This window comes from Oncorhynchus nerka, linkage group LG18 (genome assembly GCF_034236695.1).
Source record: "Oncorhynchus nerka isolate Pitt River linkage group LG18, Oner_Uvic_2.0, whole genome shotgun sequence".
In the NCBI taxonomy this organism is placed as follows: Eukaryota; Metazoa; Chordata; class Actinopteri; order Salmoniformes; family Salmonidae; genus Oncorhynchus; species Oncorhynchus nerka.
The window spans coordinates 79,687,268-79,706,103 of NC_088413.1; the positions used below are offsets into that span (position 1 = coordinate 79,687,268).

Consider the following 18,836-nt stretch of genomic DNA (forward strand, 5'->3'; position numbering starts at 1 on the left):
GTGGTGGTGGTGGTGGTGGTGGGGGTGGGACAGCCTCCTAGTGGTGGTGGTGGGGGGGACAGCCTCCTAGTGGTGGTGGTGGTGGGGCGGGACAGCCTCCTAGTGGTGGTGGGGCGGGACAGCCTCCTAGTGGTGGTGGTGGGGCGGGACAGCCTCCTAGTGGTGATGGTGGGGCGGGACAGCCTCCTAGTGGTGGTGGTGGGGCGGGACAGCCTCCTAGTGGTGGTGGTGGTGGTGGTGGTGGTGGTGGGGGGACAGCCTCCTAGTGGTGGTGGGGCGGACAGCCTCCTAGTGGTGGTGGTGGTGGGGCGGACAGCCTCCTAGTGGTGGTGGTGGGGCGGACAGCCTCCTGGTGGTGGTGGTGGTGGTGGTGGGGCGGAACAGCCTCCTAGTGGTGGTGGTGGTGGGGTGACAGCCTCCTAGTGGTGGTGTGGTGGGGCTAGGGGAATCCTCCTGTGGTGGTGGTGGTGGGGCGGGACAGCCTCCTGGTGGTGGTGGTACAGCCTCCTGTGGTGGTGGTGAGGGGGACAGCCTCCTAGTGGTGGTGGTGGTGGTGTGGTGGTGGGCCAACAGCCTCCTAGTGGTGGTGGGGACAGACAGCCTCCATGGTGGTGGTGGTGTACCGGACAGCCTGCCTAGTGGTGGTTCGGACAGCCCTGCATGGTGGTGGTGGTCGGAACAGCCTCCTAGTGGTGGTGGGGCGGACAGCCTCCAGTGGTGGTGGTGGGGCGGACAGCCTCCAAGTGGTGGTGGTGGGGCGGACAGCCTCATGGTGGTGGTGGTGGTGGGGCGGAACAGCCTCCTAGTGGTGGTGGTGGTGGGCGGACAGCCTCCTAGTGGTGGTGGTGGTGGGGCGGGACAGCCTCCTAGTGGTGGTGGGGCACAGCCTCCTACCTGGTGGTGGGGCAGGACAGCCTCCTAGTGGTGATGCGTTCGGGACAGCCTCCTAGTGGTGGTGTAAACTAGGACAGCCTTTTAGTGGTGGTGGTGGTGGTTTGGTGGAGCTCATGCATTCAGTGGTGGTGGGGCAATCAGTTGATAAGTGGTGGTGGTGGTGGGGCGGACAGCCTCCAGTGGTGGTGGTGGTGGGGCGGGACATCCTCCTGGTGGTGGTGGTGGTGGGGCGGCACAGCCTCCTGGTGGTGGTGGTGGGGCGGGCAGCCTCCTGGTGGTGGTGGTGGGGCGGGACAGCCTCCAGTGGTGGTGGTGGTGGTGGTGGTTCCAGCCACCTAGTGCTGGTAGGGGCGGACAGGTTCCTAGTGGTGGTGGTGGTGGGGCGGACAGCCTCCTAGTGGTGGTGGTGGGGCGGACAGCCTCCTGGTGGTGGTGGTGGTGGTGGGGCGGAACAGCCTCCACCTGGTGGTGGTGGTGGGGCGGACAGCCTCCTAGTGGTGGTGGTGGTGGGGCAAGGGACATCCTCCTGGCTGGTGGTGTGGTGGGCGGTTCCATCTCACCTGGTGGTGGTGGTGGGGCGGGACAGCCTCCTGGTGGTGGTGGCGGGGACAGCCATCCAGTGGTGGTGGTGGTGGTGGTGGTGGTTCGGACAGCCTCCTAGTGGTGGTGGGGCGGACAGCCTCCTAGTGGTGGTGGTGGTGGGGCGGACAGCCTCCTAGTGGTGGTTTCATTATAGTCCTGGTGGTGGTGGTGGGTCTAATCAGCAATTTCTTCTTGGTGGTGGGGCTACAGCCTCCTAGTGGTGGTGGTGGTAGGGACATCCTCCTGGTGGTGGTGGTGGTGGTGGTGGTGGGTCGGACAGCCTCCTAGTGGTGGTGGGGCGGACAGCCTCCTAGTGGTGGTGGTGGTGGGGCGGACAGCCTCCTAGTGGTGGTGGTGGTGGGGCGGAACAGCCTCCTAGTGGTGGTGGGGCGGACAGCCTCCTACATAGGTGGTCTTTGGACAGCCTCCTAGTGGTGGTGGTACAGCCTCCTGTGGTGGTGGTGATTATCTTAACAGCCTCCTAGTGGTGGTGGTGGTGGGGCGGACAGCCTCCTAGTGGTGGTCTGGTAGGGGCGGGACAGCCTCCTAGTGGTGGTGGGGCGGGACAGCCTCCTAGTGGTGGTGGTGGGGCGGACAGCCTCCTAGTGGTGATGGTATCGGGACATTTTCCTAGTGGTGGTGGTGGGGCAGGACAGCCTCCTAGTGGTGGTGGTGGTGGTGGTGGGGCTACAGCCTCTTTAGTGGTGGTGGTGGTGGGGCGGACATTTCCTAGTGGTGGTGGTGGTGGGGCGGACAGCCTCCTGGTGGTGGTGGTGGTGGTGGGGCGGAACAGCCTCCTAGTGGTGGTGGTGGTGGGGCGGACAGGTGGTGGGGCGGGACATCTCCTAGTGGTGGTGGTGGTGGGGCGGGACATCCTCCTGGTAGTGGTGGTGGTGGTGGGGCGGGACAGCCTCCTGGTGGTGGTGGTGGTGGGGCGGGACAGCACTCCTGGTGCCCCAAATAGGGCACAGTAGACAGCCTCCTGATTGGTGGTGGTGGTGGTGGTGGTGGGGCCAGCAGCCTACCTAGTCACACAGTGGTGGTGGTGGTGGGGCGGACAGCCTCCAGTGGTGGTGGTATCAGCCTCCTGGTTGGTGGTCAATAAGATCCTAGTGGTGGTGGTGGTAACTTTCTGAACAGCCTCTAGTGGTGGTGGTCCACTTGTCGGACATCCTCCTGGTGGTGGTGGTGGTGGTGGTGGTGGTGGGGCCAGCCTCCTAGTGGTGGTGGGGCGGACAGCCCTAGTGGTGGTGGTGGTCTCTGGACAGCCTCCTAGTGGTGGTGGTGGGGCGGACAGCCTCCTGGTGGTGGTGGTGGTCCCGGAACAGCCTCCTAGTGGTGGTGGGGCGGACAGCCTCCTAGTGGTGGTGGTGGTGGGGCGGACAGCCTCCAGTGGTGGTGGTGGGGCGGACAGCCTCCTGGTGGTGGTGGTGGTGGTGGGGCGGAACAGCCTCCCTCCAGTGGTGGTGGTGGTGGGGCATGGACAGCCTCCTAGTGGTGGTGGTGGTGGGGCGGGACATCCTCCTGGTGGTGGTGGTGGTGGTGGGGCGGGACAGCCTCCTGGTGGTGGTGGTGGTGGGCGGGACAGCCTCCTGGTGGTGGTGGTGGGGCGGGACAGCCTCCTAGTGGTGGTGGTGGTGGTGGTGGTGGTGGTGGTGGTCTACAGCCTCCTAGTGGTGGTGGTGGTGGGTCACAGTTCCTAGTGGTGGTGGTGGGGCGGACAGCCTCCTGGTGGTGGTGGTGGTGGTGGGGCAGGAACAGCCTCTAGTGGTGGTGGTGGGGCGGACAGCCTCCTAGTGGTGGTGGTGGTGGGGCGGGACAGCCTCCACAGTGGTGGTGGGGCGGGACAGCCTCCTAGTGGTGGTGGTGGGGCGGGACAGCCTCCTAGTGGTGATGGTGGGGCGGGACAGCCTCCTAGTGGTGGTGGTGGGCGGGACAGCCTCCTAGTGGTGGTGGTGGTGGTGGTGGTGGTGGTGGGGCGGACAGCCATCCTAGTGGTGGTGGGGCGGACAGCCTCCTAGTGGTGGTGGTCTCGGACAGCCTCCTTGTGGTGGTGGGGCGGACAGCCTCCTGGTGGTGGTGGTGGTTCGGAACAGCCTCCTAGTGGTGGTGGTGGTGGGGCGGACAGCCTCCTAGTGGTGGTGGTGGTGGGGCGGGACATCCTCCTGGTGGTGGTGGTGGTGGTCTTCCCTCTGGACAACCTCCAACCTGGTCTGGTGGTGGTGGGGGACAGCCTCCTGGTGGTGGTGGGGCGGGACAGCCTCCTAGTGGTGGTGGTGGTGGTGGTGGTGGGGCGGACAGCCTCCTAGTGGTGGTGGGGCGGACAGCCTCCTAGTGGTGGTGGTGGTGGGGCGGACAGCCTCCTAGTGGTGGTGGTGGGGCGGACAGCCTCCTGGTGGTGGTGGTGGGGCGGAACAGCCTCCTAGTGGTGGTGGTGGTGGGGCGGACAGCCTCCTAGTGGTGGTGGTGGTGGGGCGGGACATCCTCCTGGTGGTGGTGGTGGTGGTGGTGGTGGTGGTGGGGCGGACAGCCCTAGTGGTGGTGGGGCGGACAGCCTCCTAGTGGTGGTGGTCCAAGGACAGCCTCCTAGTGGTGGTGGTGGGGCGGACAGCCTCCTGGTGGTGGTGGTGGTGGTGGGGCGGAACAGCCTCCTAGTGGTGGTGGGGCGGACAGCCTCCTAGTGGTGGTGGTGGTGGGGCGGACAGCCTCCTAGTGGTGGTGGTGGGGCGGACAGCCTCCTGGTGGTGGTGGTGGTGGTGGGGCGGAACAGCCTCCTAGTGGTGGTGGTGGTGGGGCGGACAGCCTCCTAGTGGTGGTGGTGGTGGGGCGGGACATCCTCCTGGTGGTGGTGGTGGTGGTGGGGCGGGACAGCCTCCTGGTGGTGGTGGTGGTGGGGCGGGACAGCCTCCTGGTGGTGGTGGTGGGGCGGGACAGCCTCCTAGTGGTGGTGGTGGTGGTGGTGGTGGTGGTGGTGGGGCGGACAGCCTCCTAGTGGTGGTGGGGCGGACAGCCTTCTAGTGGTGGTGGTGGGGCGGACAGCCTCCTAGTGGTGGTGGTGGGGCGGACAGCCTCCTGGTGGTGGTGGTGGGGCGGAACAGCCTCCTAGTGGTGGTGGTGGTTTCACAGCCTCCTAGTGGTGGTGGTGGTGGGGCGGGACATCCTCCTGGTGGTGGTGGTGGTGGGGCTGGGACAGCCTCCTGGTGCTGGTGGTGGTGGTGGTGGTGGTGGTGGGGCGGGACAGCCTCCTGGTGGTGGTGGTGGGGCGGGACAGCCTCCTAGTGGTGGTGGTGGTGGTGGTGGGGGCGGCACAGCCTCCTGGTGGTGGTGGTGGTGGGGCGGACAGCCTCCTAGTGGTGGTGGTGGTGGGGCGGACAGCCTCCTAGTGGTGGACAGCCTACTCGCGTTGATGCGGACAGCCAGCCAACAGCAGCCTCCTAGGTTGAGTAAACTTCCTGTTCTGGTGAGCCAACAGCAGCCTCCTAGGGTTGAGTAAACTTCCTGTTCTGGTGAGCCAACAGCAGCCTCCTAGGGTTGAGTAAACTTTCTGTTCTGGTGAGCCAACAGCAGCCTCCTAGGGTTGAGTAAACTTCCTGTTCTGGTGAGCCAACAGCATCCTAACACACACTGACAGACAGACAGACACATGGATCTTGGTACTGTACCTGCCAGTCTGCCTAGGCCTCCGTTCCCCAGCCCTGCATCCTCCTCCATCTCCTCCAGATCCTCCATGTCCAAACCCAGCTACATGACAGACATAAAAAAGCAACTCAAATCAGTTCGCTCAACTCACAGTCCCATATTAAAGGCTAGTTTATACCCCACAGGTAGCTACTCTAAATAGCGTTGCGTAGCTTAGCAAAGCTACGCAGACATGTTCAGTCCTGCAATTCATACCTCTGTGCAGGATCGCCATCTTGCGAAGCGTTCTTTCGTTGTGTACGCAAGGTGTAAACTAGGCGTTTTAGTGTCCAATAATGTGTTTGAGCTCATGCATTCATTAGTTGACAATCAAAGTTGATAAAAGGAATGTGGTTGAGGTTGAGGAATGAGGTTGTGTGTTAGTCATGCTGTCACAGTTCTTGAGAAAGTCTGTCTCTTATAAGAAAGCTTGTTTGCCTGCGGCACTAGTCGTTTCTGCTTGCAGCCATGCCGGTGTGTCCCTGACGTCTACAAGGTTCCATCTCACCTGGCTGGTAGACTGTCTACAAGGTTCCATCTCACCTGGCTGGTAGACGGTCTACAAGGTTCCATCTCACCTGGCTGGTAGACGGTCTACAAGGTTCCATCTCACCTGGCTGGTAGACTGTCTACAAGGTTCCATCTCACCTGGCTGGTAGACTGTCTACAAGGTTCCATCTCACCTGGCTGGTAGACTGTCTACAAGGTTGTTCACAACGGGTTGGAGCGAGCGGTCGCATCTGCACTCGGTCCGCAGGTAGTATTACATTTCATTACATTTCATTATAGTACAACGGTTTGATTTGTCTAATCTTAGCAATTTCTTCTTAGCTAGCTACATAGCCGCCTTTGTATCATAGATAATTGCGTAATTATCGTATTTAATCGTTCTAACGCAGTCTACACTGCCCTGCAAGCCAGCTAGCTAACGTCCACCGTTAGCTAGTCCACCGTCTACCGATTAGCAGCACAACTATTACACTCAACTGAACGACTTGATTAGTGTAGTGTTAGCTAGCTACATAGTTGTCTTTGCTGTCTTCGTATCCAAGATAATTGTGTAGTTTAGAGTGTGTAGTTTTAGAGTGATTATCTTAATTTACCGAGGTTAGCTAACCAGCTATTTGTTCCTTAACGTAGGAGACTCTGCTAGCTAGCCAACAGCTAGCCAACGCCCCCCGAACAGAACTTCTGCACTCAACAACTGGTCCATTTCGTTGATCGCTCCACAGGTAGTATCACATTTTTCATTTCATTTCATTACAGTACAACAGCTTGATTTGTTTGATCGTAGCTAGCCATAGCTAGCTACATAGCTGCTTGTATCAAAGATAATTGTGTAGTCTCAGATGGAAATTTCTAGGTTAGCTGAGCCAGCTATTGTCGTTCTTTTAGCAACGTAACGTAATCAACACTGCTAGCTAGCCAGCTAGCCCCGAATAGCAGCACAGTAGAAACTATTACACTCAACGGAACGACTTGATTAGTGTAGTGTCAGCAACGCAGCCAATGCCAGCTAGCCTACATAGTCAACAACGCAGCCTCTGCCAGCTAGCCTACTTCAGCAGTACTGTATCATTTTAATCATTTTAGTCAATAAGATTCTTGCTACGTAAGCTTAACTTTCTGAACACTCGAGACGTGTAGTCCACTTGTCATTCCAATCTCCTTTGCATTAGCTCAGACTCTGTGTAGCCTGTCAACTATGTGTCTGTCTATCCCTGTTCTCTGCTCTCTGCACAGACCATACAAACGCTTCCACACCAGTCACGGACCACCCTAATCTGGTGGTCCCAGGCAGACTAACCCACGTGGAGTTCCAGGTCTTTGTAGACTCTGGAACTGCCGATGACACGGCCAAGAAGGCAGAGTTCATCTCAGTCTATGCCTTCCTCCAGTCCCTCGACTTCTTGGCACTGACGGAAACATGGATCACCACAGACAACACTGCTACCCTACTGCTCCTCTTCGTCTGCCCACGTGTTCTCGCACACCCCGAGAGCTTCTGGGCGGGGTGGTGCCACCGGGATCCTCATCTCCCTCCCAAGTGGTCATTCTCTTTTCCCCTTACCCATCTGTCTATCGCCTCCTTTGAATTCCATGCTGTCACAGTTACCAGCCCTTTCAAGCTTAACATCCTTATCATTTATCGCCCTCCAGGTTCCTCTGAGTTCATCAATGAGCTTGATGCCTTGATAAGCTCCTTTCCTGAGGACGGCTCACCTCTCACAGTTCTGGGCGACTTTAACCTCCCCACGTCTACTTTCGACCAAATAGGTGCCTCCTTCTTTCCAATCTCAACCTCTTTTGACCTCACCCTCTCACCTTCCCCCTACTCACAAGGCAGGAAAACGCCGACCTCATCTTTACTAGATGCTGTTCTTCCACTAACCTCATTGCAACTCCCCTCCAAGTCTCCGACCACTACCTTGAGATCCTTTTCCCTCTCGCCTCATCCAACACTTCCCACACTGCCCCCCCAGGATGGTATCGAGGCCGTCCCAACCTTCATCTCCTCCCCCGCTACTCTCTCCTCTTCCATCCTATCATCTCTTCCCTCTGCTCAAACCTTCTCCAACCTATCTCCTGATTCTGCCTCCTCAACCCTTCTCTGCCTCCCTTTCTGCATCCTTTGACTCTCTATGTCCTCAATCCTCCAGGTTTGCGGTCCGACCCTCCCGCCTCCGTGGCTAGGCGACTGATTGCAACAGCTCACAGAACAGGCCTACCGGGCAGCCGAGCGGAAATGGAGGAAAAGTGTGGTGTCGGACCTGACATCCTTTCACTCCTCCAAAACTAAGGACATTTTCCTCTTCTCTTCTGCTGAAAAGCCACTTTCTACCACTCTAAATTCCAAGCATCTGCCTGGAACCCTAGTGGAAGCTCTTTGCAACCTTCTCCTTCCTGAATCCTACCTCCAGACAAACCCCCTCCTCCCTCTCTGCAGATGACTTCGTCAACCATTTTGAAAAGAAGGCAGACATCCGATCCTCTTGCTAAGTCAAACGACACCGCTGGTTCTGCTCACACTGCCCTACCCTGTGCTCTGACCTCTTTCTCAGATGCTCTCTCCAGATGAAATCTGGCGGGCTGTATGACGGCCGGCCGCCCAACAACCTGCCCGCTTGACCCTCATCCCTAAGGCTCTCCAGACCATTTCCGTGAGACCTTCTCCCTTACCTCACCTCGCTCATCAACTCATCCCTGACCGCTGGCTACGTCCTTCCGTCTTCAAGAGAGGAGAGTTGCACCCCTTCTAAAAAACATCAAGGACATCGATCCCTCCGATGTCAACAACTACAGACCAGTATCCCTTCTTTCTTTCTCTCCAAAACTCTTGAACGTGCCGTCCTTGGCCAGCTCTCCCGCTATCTCTCTCAGAATGACCTTCTTGATCCAAATCAGTCAGGTTTCAAGACTAGTCATTCAACTGAGTGGCTTCTCTGTATCACTGTCACTGCTAAAGCTAACCCTCTCCTCTGCTCTCATCCTTCTAGACCTATCGGCTGCCTTGATGGGAAATGTGAACCATCAGATCCTCCACTCCACCCTCTCCGAGTTGGGCATCTGCCCACGCTTATTGTTCCTACCTGACAGGTCATCCTACCAGGTGGCGTGGCGATAACTGTACTCCACACCACGTGCTCTCACCACTGGTGTCCCCCAGGGCTCTGTTCTAGCCCTCTCCTATTCTCGCTATACACCATGTCACTTGGCTCTGTCATAACCTCACATGGTCTCTCCTATCATTGCTATGCAGACTGACACACAATTAATCTTCTCCTTTCCCCTTCTGATGACCAGGTGGCACTCATCTCTGCATGTCTGGCAGACATATCAGTGTGGATGACGGATCACCACCTCAAGCTGAATCGGCAAGACGGAGCTGTTTCCTCCCGGGAAGGACTGCCCATTCCATGATCTCGCCATCACGGTTGACAACTGCATTGTGGAACTCCCAGAGCGCTAAGAATTTGGCGTGATCCTGGACAACACCTTGTCGTATGTGACAAATAAAATTTGATTTGATTTGATTTGGCCCGTTCCTGTAGGTTCATGCTCTACAACATCCGCAGAGTACGACCCTGCCTCACACAGGAAGCGGCGCAGGTCCTAATCCAGGCACTTGTCATCTCCCGTCTGGATTACTGCAACTCGCTGTTGGCTGGGCTCCCTGCCTGTGCCATTAAACCCCTACAACTCATCCAGAACGCCGCAGCCCGTCTGGTGTTCAACCTTCCCAAGTTCTCTCACGTCACCCCGCTCCTCCGCTCTCTCCACTGGCTTCCAGTTGAAGCTCGCATCCGCTACAAGACCATGGTGCTTGCCTACGGAGCTGTGAGGGGAACGGCACCTCAGTACCTCCAGGCTCTGATCAGGCCCTACACCCAAAACAAGGGCACTGCGTTCATCCACCTCTGGCCTGCTCGCCTCCCTACCACTGAGGAAGTACAGTTCCCGCTCAGCCCAGTCAAAACTGTTCGCTGCTCTGGCCCCCCAATGGTGGAACAAACTCCCTCACGACGCCAGGACAGCGGAGTCAATCACCACCTTCCGGAGACACCTGAAACCCCACCTCTTTAAGGAATACCTAGGATAGGATAAAGTAATCCCTCTCACCCCCCCCTTAAAAGATTTAGATGCACTACTGTTCCACTGGATGTCATAAGGTGAATGCACCAATTTGTAAGTCGCTCTGGATAAGAGCGTCTGCTAAATGACTTAAATGTAATGTAAATGTTCCATCTCACCTGGTAGACTGTCTACAAGGTTCAAGCTCACCTGGTAGACTGTCTACAAGGTTCCATCTCACCTGGTAGACTGTGTATAAGGTTCAAGCTCACCTGGTAGATGGCCTCGTCACAGGCGTTCTGCAGCCCTAGGTTAATCATGGTGTTCTGGAGGGTTCTGCCCATGTAGAACTCCAGGGAGAGGTAGTACACCCGCTGGACAGGAGAACAGGAACATTTAGCAGTGGCTCAGTTTCAACACTCACTTTCTGCACTGTATCCCTCTCATCTAGTTCACATTCTAATCTGTACAGTTCACATTCTAATCTGTACAGTTCACATTCTAATCTGTACAGTTCACATTCTAATCTGTACAGTTCATATTCTAATCTGTACAGTTCATATTCTAATCTGTACAGTTCATATTCTAATCTGTACAGTTCATATGGGGCGGCAGGGTAGCCTATTGGTTAGAGCGTTGGACTAGTAACCGGAAGGTTGCAAATTCAAATCCCCGAGCTGACTAGGTACAAATCTGTCGTTCTGCCCCTGAACAGGCAGTTAACCCACTGTTCTTAGGCTGTCATTGAAAATAAGAATTTGTTCTTAACCTGTTGCTTCTACTCGGGACGCTTGCGTCCCAACTAGAGCTCTGGAAATGCAAATGCGCTACGCTAAATGCTAATAGTATTAGTTAAAACTCAAAAGTTCATTAAAATACACATGCAGGGTATCGAATTAAAGCTACACTCGTTGTGAATCCAGGCAACAAGTCAGATTTTTAAAATGCTTTTCGGCGAAAGCATGAGAAGCTATTATCTGATAGCATGCAACACCCCAAAAGACCCACAGGGGACGTAAACAAAATAATTAGCATTTCGGCGTTACACAAACCGCACAATAAAATAGAAAACATTCATTACCTTTCACCATCTTCTTTGTTGGCACTCCTAGATGTCCCATAAACACTATTTGGGTCTTTATTTCGATTAAATCGGTCCATATAAAGCCTAGATATCGTTATATGTAGACTGTGTGATAAACGAAAAAAACATTGTTTCAAAACGTAACGTCATTTTTTAAAATTCAAAAGTCGACGATAAACTTTCACAAAACACTTCGAAATACGTTTGTAATGCAACTTTAGGTGTTAGTAAACGTTAATAAGCGATAAAATTCATCAGGAGGCGATGTAAAGATCATTAGCTGTCCGTCTGGAAAAATGTCCGGCTAGAAACTCAACGAAAATATCCGGTCCTAGACCGGATTAGATACGGTGTCCTGTATGTGTTTGACCAAGAAAAAACTCGAAGGGAAATGACAAGACTCTAGACACCCTGTGGAAGCTGTAGGTACTGCAACCTCAGTCAATTAATTGTGGTTCACGTTTATCAATGGGTTCAAGTAGCGCATGGATATATTTTCCCCATTTTCAGTGATCAGTTTTTCCTGTGCTTTTCGATGTAAATGCCGTTCTGGTAAAGCCACAGCAGTGATTTAACCAGTTTTTTAAACGTCTGAGTGTTTTCTATCCACACAGACTAAGCAAATGCATATACTATATTCCTGGCATGAGTAGCAGGGCGCTGAAATGTTGCGCGATTTTTAACAGAATGTTCAAAAAAGTAGAGGGTCGACTGAAGAGGTTAACTGACTTGCCTGGTTAAATAAATAAAAAATATTCTAATCTGTACAGTTCATGTTCTAATCTGTACATTTCATATTCTAATCTGTACAGTTCATATTCTAATCTGTACAGTTCATATTCTAATCTGTACAGTTCATATTCTAATCTGTACAGTTCATATTCTAATCTGTACAGTTCATATTCTAATCTGTACAGTTCATATTCTAATCTGTACAGTTCATATTCTAATCTGTACAGTTCACATTCTAATCTGTACAGTTCATATTCTAATCTGTACAGTTCATATTCTAATCTGTACATTTCATATTCTAATCTGTACAGTTCATATTCTAATCTGTACAGCTCATATTCTAATCTGTACATTTCATATTCTAATTTTTACCGGTTAATAAAATGTCTAAATAGACACAAACAAGTAGGTGGGCCTATGCCAAACTATGACTGCACCCCTGCCCAGGCATTTGAAATTCATAGATTAGGGCCCGATTAATTAATTTAAATTTAATGATTTCCTTTTTTTTTTTTTTACTAAGAAAGTCATTTAATTACAAATTCTTTTTTACAATGAACAAATTCTTATTTACAATGACGGCCTAGGAACAGTGGATTAACTGCCTTGTTCAGGGGAACAGTGGGTTAACTGCCTTGTTCAGGGGAACAGTGGGTTAGCTGCCTTGTTCAGGGGAACAGTGGGTTAGCTGCCTTGTTCAGGGGAACAGTGGGTTAACTGCCTTGTTCAGGGGAACAGTGGGTTAACTGCCTTGTTCAGGGGAACAGTGGGTTAGCTGCCTTGTTCAGGGGAACAGTGGGTTAGCTGCCTTGTTCAGGGGAACAGTGGGTTAACTGCCTTGTTCAGGGGAACAGTGGGTTAACTGCCTTGTTCAGGGGAACAGTGGGTTAACTGCCTTGTTCAGGGGAACAGTGGGTTAACTGCCTTGTTCAGGGGAACAGTGGGTTAACTGCCTTGTTCAGGGGAACAGTGGGTTAACTGCCTTGTTCAGGGGAACAGTGGGTTAGCTGCCTTGTTCAGGGGAACAGTGGGTTAACTGCCTTGTTCAGGGGAACAGTGGGTTAACTGCCTTGTTCAGGGGAACAGTGGGTTAACTGCCTTGTTCAGGAGCAGAATAACAGATTTGTACCTTATCGGCTCAGGGATTCGATCTAGCAACCCTTCGGTTACTGACCCAACACACTAACCACTAGGCTACCTGCTGGTTACTGACCCAACACTCTAACCACTAGGATACCTGCTGGTTACTGGCCAAACACTAACCACTAGCCTACCTGCTGGTTACTGACCCAACACACTAACCACTAGGCTACCTGCTGGTTACTGACCCAACACTCTAACCACTAGGATACATGCTGGTTACTGGCCAAACACTAACCACTAGGCTACCTGCTGGTTACTGACCAAACACTCTAACCACTAGGCTACCTGCTGGTTACTGGCCAAACACTAACCACTAGGCTACCTGCTGGTTACTGGCCAAACAATAACCACTAGGCTACCTGCTGGTTACTGGCCAAACACTAACCACTAGGCTACCTGCTGGTTACTGGCCAAACACTAACCACTAGGCTACCTGCTGGTTACTGGCCAAACACTAACCACTAGGCTACCTGCTGGTTACTGGCCAAACACTAACCACTAGGCTACCTGCTGGTTACTGGCCAAACACTAACCACTAGGCTACCTGCTGGTTACTGGCCAAACACTAACCACTAGGCTACCTGCTGGTTACTGGCCAAACACTAACCACTAGGATACCTGCTGGTTACTGGCCAAACACTAACCACTAGGATACCTGCTGGTTACTGACCCAACACTCTAACCACTAGACTACCTGCTGGTTACTGGCCAAACACTCTAACCACTAGGATACCTGCTGGTTACTGACCCAACACTCTAACCACTAGGCTACCTGCTGGTTACTGACCCAACACTCTAACCACTAAGATACCTGCTGGTTACTGACCCAACACTCTAACCACTAAGATACCTGCTGGTTACTGACCCAACACTCTAACCACTAGGATACCTGCTGCCCCTTATATGATCTGTAACTCAGTAAAATCTTAAATTGTTGCATGTTGCATTTATACTTTTACTCAGTATGTTAAACGTACAATATGTTGCTAATTTGCAAACGTATAATATGTTACGAGTTCTAGCTAGCTCGCTAACTTTAGCTAGGCTATGGGTTAAGGTTAAAGGTTTAAGGTTAGGGGAAAGGTTAGCTAAAAGGGTTAAGGTTAGGGTTACCTAACATGCTAAGTAGTTGAAAAATGGCTAATTAGTGTAACGGATGTGCAATGGCTAGCTTAGTTAGCGGTGTTCACGCTAAATAGCGTTTCAATCGGTGACGTCACTCGCTCTGAGACCTTGAAGTAGTAGTTCCCCCTTAGGTATCACTAGTCACTTTAAATGACGTCACTTTAATAGTCTACATACCCTACATTACTCATCTCATATGTATATACTGTACTCTATACCATCTACTGCATCTTGTTTACATACCCTACATTACTCATCTCATATGTATATACTGTACTCTATACCATCTACTGCATCCTGTTTACATACCCTACATTACTCATCTCATATGTATATACTGTACTCTATACCATCTACTGCATCTTGTTTACATACCCTACATTACTCATCTCATATGTATATACTGTACTCTATACCATCTACTGCATCCTGTTTACATACCCTACATTACTCATCTCATATGTATATACTGTACTCTATACCATCTACTGCATCCTGTTTACATACCCTACATTACTCATCTCATATGTATATACTGTACTCTATACCATCTACTGCATCTTGTTTACATACCCTACATTACTCATCTCATATGTATATACTGTACTCTATACCATCTACTGCATCCTGTTTACATACCCTACATTACTCATCTCATATGTATATACTGTACTCTATACCATCTACTGCATCTTGTTTACATACCCTACATTACTCATCTCATATGTATATAATGTACTCTATACCATCTACTGCATCCTGTTTACATACCCTACATTACTCATCTCATATGTATATACTGTACTCTATACAATCTACTGCATCCTGTTTACATACCCTACATTACTCATCTCATATGTATATAATGTACTCTATACCATCTACTGCATCTTGTTTACATACCCTACATTACTCATCTCATATGTATATACTGTACTCTATATCATCTACTGCATCCTGTTTACATACCCTACATTACTCATCTCATATGTATATACTGTACTCTATACAATCTACTGCATCCTCATTATGCCGTTCGGCCATCGCTCATCCATATATATATATTTGTACATGTTTTCATTCATCCCTTTACACATGTGTGTATTAGGTCATTGTTGTAGAATTGTTATATCACTTGTTAGATATTACTGCATGGTCGGAACTAGACGCACAAGCATTTCACTACACTCGCAATAACATCTGCTAACCATGTGAATGTGACCAATAACATCTGCTAACCATGTGTATGTGACCAATAACATCTGCTAACCATGTGTATGTGACCAATAACATCTGCTAACCATGTGAATGTGACCAATAACATCTGCTAACCATGTGTATGTGACCAATAACATCTGCTAACCATGTGTATGTGACCAATAACATCTGCTAACCATGTGTATGTGACCAATAACATCTGCTAACCATGTGACCAATAACATCTACTAACCATGTGTATGTGACCAAAATAAATGTTGATTTGATGATGGTGAAAATAAATAAGAGGTGCGACTCTGACCATCGGACCAAATGAGGACAAGACACACAGGTAGCCAGGATAATTCTCCACGTCAACTGGTGCATGATATTTGGTAAAGGAAATCACTTTTGAAACAAACAACTTTACCTTGGGGTCGGTCTCATAGTAAAACTGTTGCGTTCTGATCCATCTTCCCACCAGGTGATCTCGAACCGTGTGCGCGAGGGCGAAGTAATAATCCCGCGGCGTCGCTATGTTCCTGTCTTTGACCAAAGTGAAGTGGAGGTGTCGGTTAAAACCTTTCTTCAACTCGGCGACGTTCTCCACCCCGACTATTCCTCTGATACTGATCTGTTTACGCTTCTCCAGGTCAGTTAGAGGCGCCGCCATGTTGCTGAACAAAACTGCTGCTGTCCGTCTTCAACTTTAATAACCATAAAGTGGCAAAGTGAAGTATAGGTCCTATCATTTCTGTGGCATCGGTCTCCTCCTCTCTATCCTCTCTAATGTCCATTGGTGCATGCAGGCGGATGTGTGTCGCTACCCAGCCTCTCAACCTCTTGCCATAGCACAGCAGAGAGAACATATTTGAAGAAGGCTAAATGTTTTTGGACACATACAATTTATTGAATATTCATTAATACAGAAAACACCAAGAGATCAGTAATAGTAACACTTCCAATAATAACAATAATATAATAATGTGTCTTTATCGACTACAACACTGAGTGTACAAAACATTATGGACACCTTCCTAATATTGAGTTTACACCCCCCCCCCCCCATGTTGTCTCCAGTGCTTTCCACAGTTGTGTCAAATTGGCTGGATGTCCTTTGGGTGGTGGACCATTCTTGATACACTTGGGAAACTGTTGAGTGTGAAAAACCCTGCAGCGTTTTACGTTTTGTACACTCGGTGTACTATACGTATAAGTAAGTAGGCTACTATATGTAAATTAGAACAATGCTTAATTAAGGACATTCCAACATTTATATAATCTGCCAAACAGACCATCACTTTGGATGTTAAACGACCATTGTCTGACGCACGCTCTGCATGCGCAGCATAGGGTAGGCTATAACTCTATACTGTATATTGAAATAAACTGCCAATGTCGCCCAGCGACTGGATGCACATTTCTAGAATTATAAATTAGGACAGTAAAATAAAGATGTGTTGAAGGACTAAGGGATAGACTTACTTTTTTTTTTGATTCACCACAAATACTTTTTATTTTAATTTTTTAAACCCATTATTTTTATTTCTACTTTGCACATTCTTCCATTGCAAAACTACCATTCAGTGACTGCAAATTGATTTCTTTGACCAGCCTTTTTCTTCGTCTTCTCACCAATTTGCATCAATTGTAAAACTTGAGTACTGGATTATTAACTGTATGTTTGTTTTAACATCGTAACTCTGTCGTTGTATGTGTCGAACTGCTTTGCTTTATCTTGGCCAGGTCGCAATTGTAAAATGAGAACTTGTTCTCAAGTTTGCTTACCTGGTTAAATAAAGGTGAAATAAATAAATAAATAAAAATACTTTTTATTTTATTTTAAACTCACCAAACCATCTGACTCAAATGAACAAGCTTGCAGAAAGCAGGTTTAGACATCAATTAAAATGAGTATGGATAAATGCAATGGAAGACCTTCATTAAAAATACTATCTAATCTTTGATGCTTTACAGTATCTACAAACTCATTAGGATCAAATATCAATATTTCAGTCTCAAAATTGTATAACAACAAGCTTGCAGAAAGAGGGCTGAATGAACATCTACTGGGTATGCTGGAAGAGTTATGAACCACTACCATCTTTGTCTTTACTTGGCCTACATCCTAGGATAATTACCATCTTTGTCTTTACTTGGCCTACATCCTAGGATAATTACCATCTTTGTCTTTATTTGGCCTACATCCTAGGATAATTACCATCTTTGTCTTTATTTGGCCTACATCCTAGGATAATTACCATCTTTGTCTTTACTTGGCCTACATCCTAGGATAATTACCATCTTTGTCTTTACTTGGCCTACATCCTAGGATAATTACCATCTTTGTCTTTACTTGGCCTACATCCTAGGATAATTACCATCTTTGTCTTTACTTGGCCTACATCCTAGGATAATTACCATCTTTGTCTTTACTTGGCCTACATCCTAGGATAATTACCATCTTTGTCTTTACTTGGCCTACATCCTAGGATAATTACCATCTTTGTCTTTATTTGGCCTACATCCTAGGATAATTACCATCTGTCTTTATTTGGCCTACATCCTAGGATAATTACCATCTTTGTCTTTACTTGGCCTACATCCTAGGATAATTACCATCTTGGTCTTTATTTGGCCTACATCCTAGGATAATTACCATCTTTGTCTTTACTTGGCCTACATCCTAGGATAATTACCATCTTTGTCTTTACCTGGCCTACATCCTAGGATAATTACCATCTTTGTCTTTACTTGGCCTACATCCTAGGATAATTACCATCTTTGTCTTTACTTGGTCTACATCCTAGGATAATTACCATATTTGTCTTTACTTGGCCTACATCCTAGGATAATTACCATCTGTGTCTTTACTTGGCCTACATCCTAGGATAATTACCATCTTTGTCTTTACTTGGCCTACATCCTAGGATAATTACCATCTTTGTCTTTATTTGGCCTACATCCTAGGATAATTACCATCTTTGTCTTTACTTGGCCTACATCCTAGGATAATTACCATCTTTGTCTCTACTTGGCCTACATCCTAGGATAATTACCATCTTTGTCTTTACCTGGCCTACATCCTAGGATAATTACCATCTTTGTCTTTACTTGGCCTACATCCTAGGATAATTACCATCTTTGTCTTTACTTGGCCTACATCCTAGGATAATTACCATCTTTGTCTTTTCTTGGCCTACATCCTAGGATAATTACCATCTTTGTCTTTACTTGGCCTACATCCTAGGATAATTACCATCTTTGTCTTTACTTGGCCTACATCCTAGGATAATTACCATCTTGGTCTTTATTTGGCCTACATCCTAGGATAATTACCATCTTTGTCTTTACTTGGCCTACATCCTAGGATAATTACCATCTTTGTCTTTACTTGGCCTACATCCTAGGATAATTACCATCTTTGTCTTTACTTGGCCTACATCCTAGGATAATTACCATCTTTGTCTTTATGTCTTTACTTGGCCTGTATCCTAGATGACCCCCCCCACTCTGTCTCTCTTTCTGACCCACTCTCTTTCTCTCTCTCCATAGGTCTGTGAGGATATTTTGGGCAGAGTGCACCTGCGGTAAAGACCAAAGTGAATTCTGTCTAGTAGCCTCCATAATGACTCAACGAAAGAGGCAGACAGAAAAACAACTGAGTGTTTAGAGAGTTGGCAGTGGTATTAATGAAGATTTAACTCAGTCAAGCAGCAAGACCAGGCAGCCCATGTTACCCCTCTATAGGTCTGGAGTTGCATTGTGCTACCCCCTTTATAGCCTAACCCTAGGTCTACTGCTCTGGTAGTCATGGTTACCCTAGGTC

At 49.4% G+C, this 18,836-nt stretch overlaps 1 protein-coding gene across 1 annotated transcript in view; it reads right to left on the reverse strand.

Moving 5' to 3' along the window:
- Positions 1-15,767, reverse strand: part of pygl (phosphorylase, glycogen, liver) — a 69,189-nt gene extending 53,422 nt beyond the window's left edge. Inside the window, exons 1-3 of the mRNA XM_065004385.1 lie at positions 15,438-15,767; positions 9,999-10,100; positions 5,139-5,217 (exon numbers count right to left, since the gene is read on the reverse strand). Coding sequence (XP_064860457.1) covers positions 5,139-5,217; positions 9,999-10,100; positions 15,438-15,680 — 424 coding nt within the window. The 5' untranslated portion in view covers positions 15,681-15,767. The remainder of the gene's footprint in view (positions 1-5,138; positions 5,218-9,998; positions 10,101-15,437) is intronic.
- Positions 15,768-18,836: the final 3,069 nt, after the last annotated feature.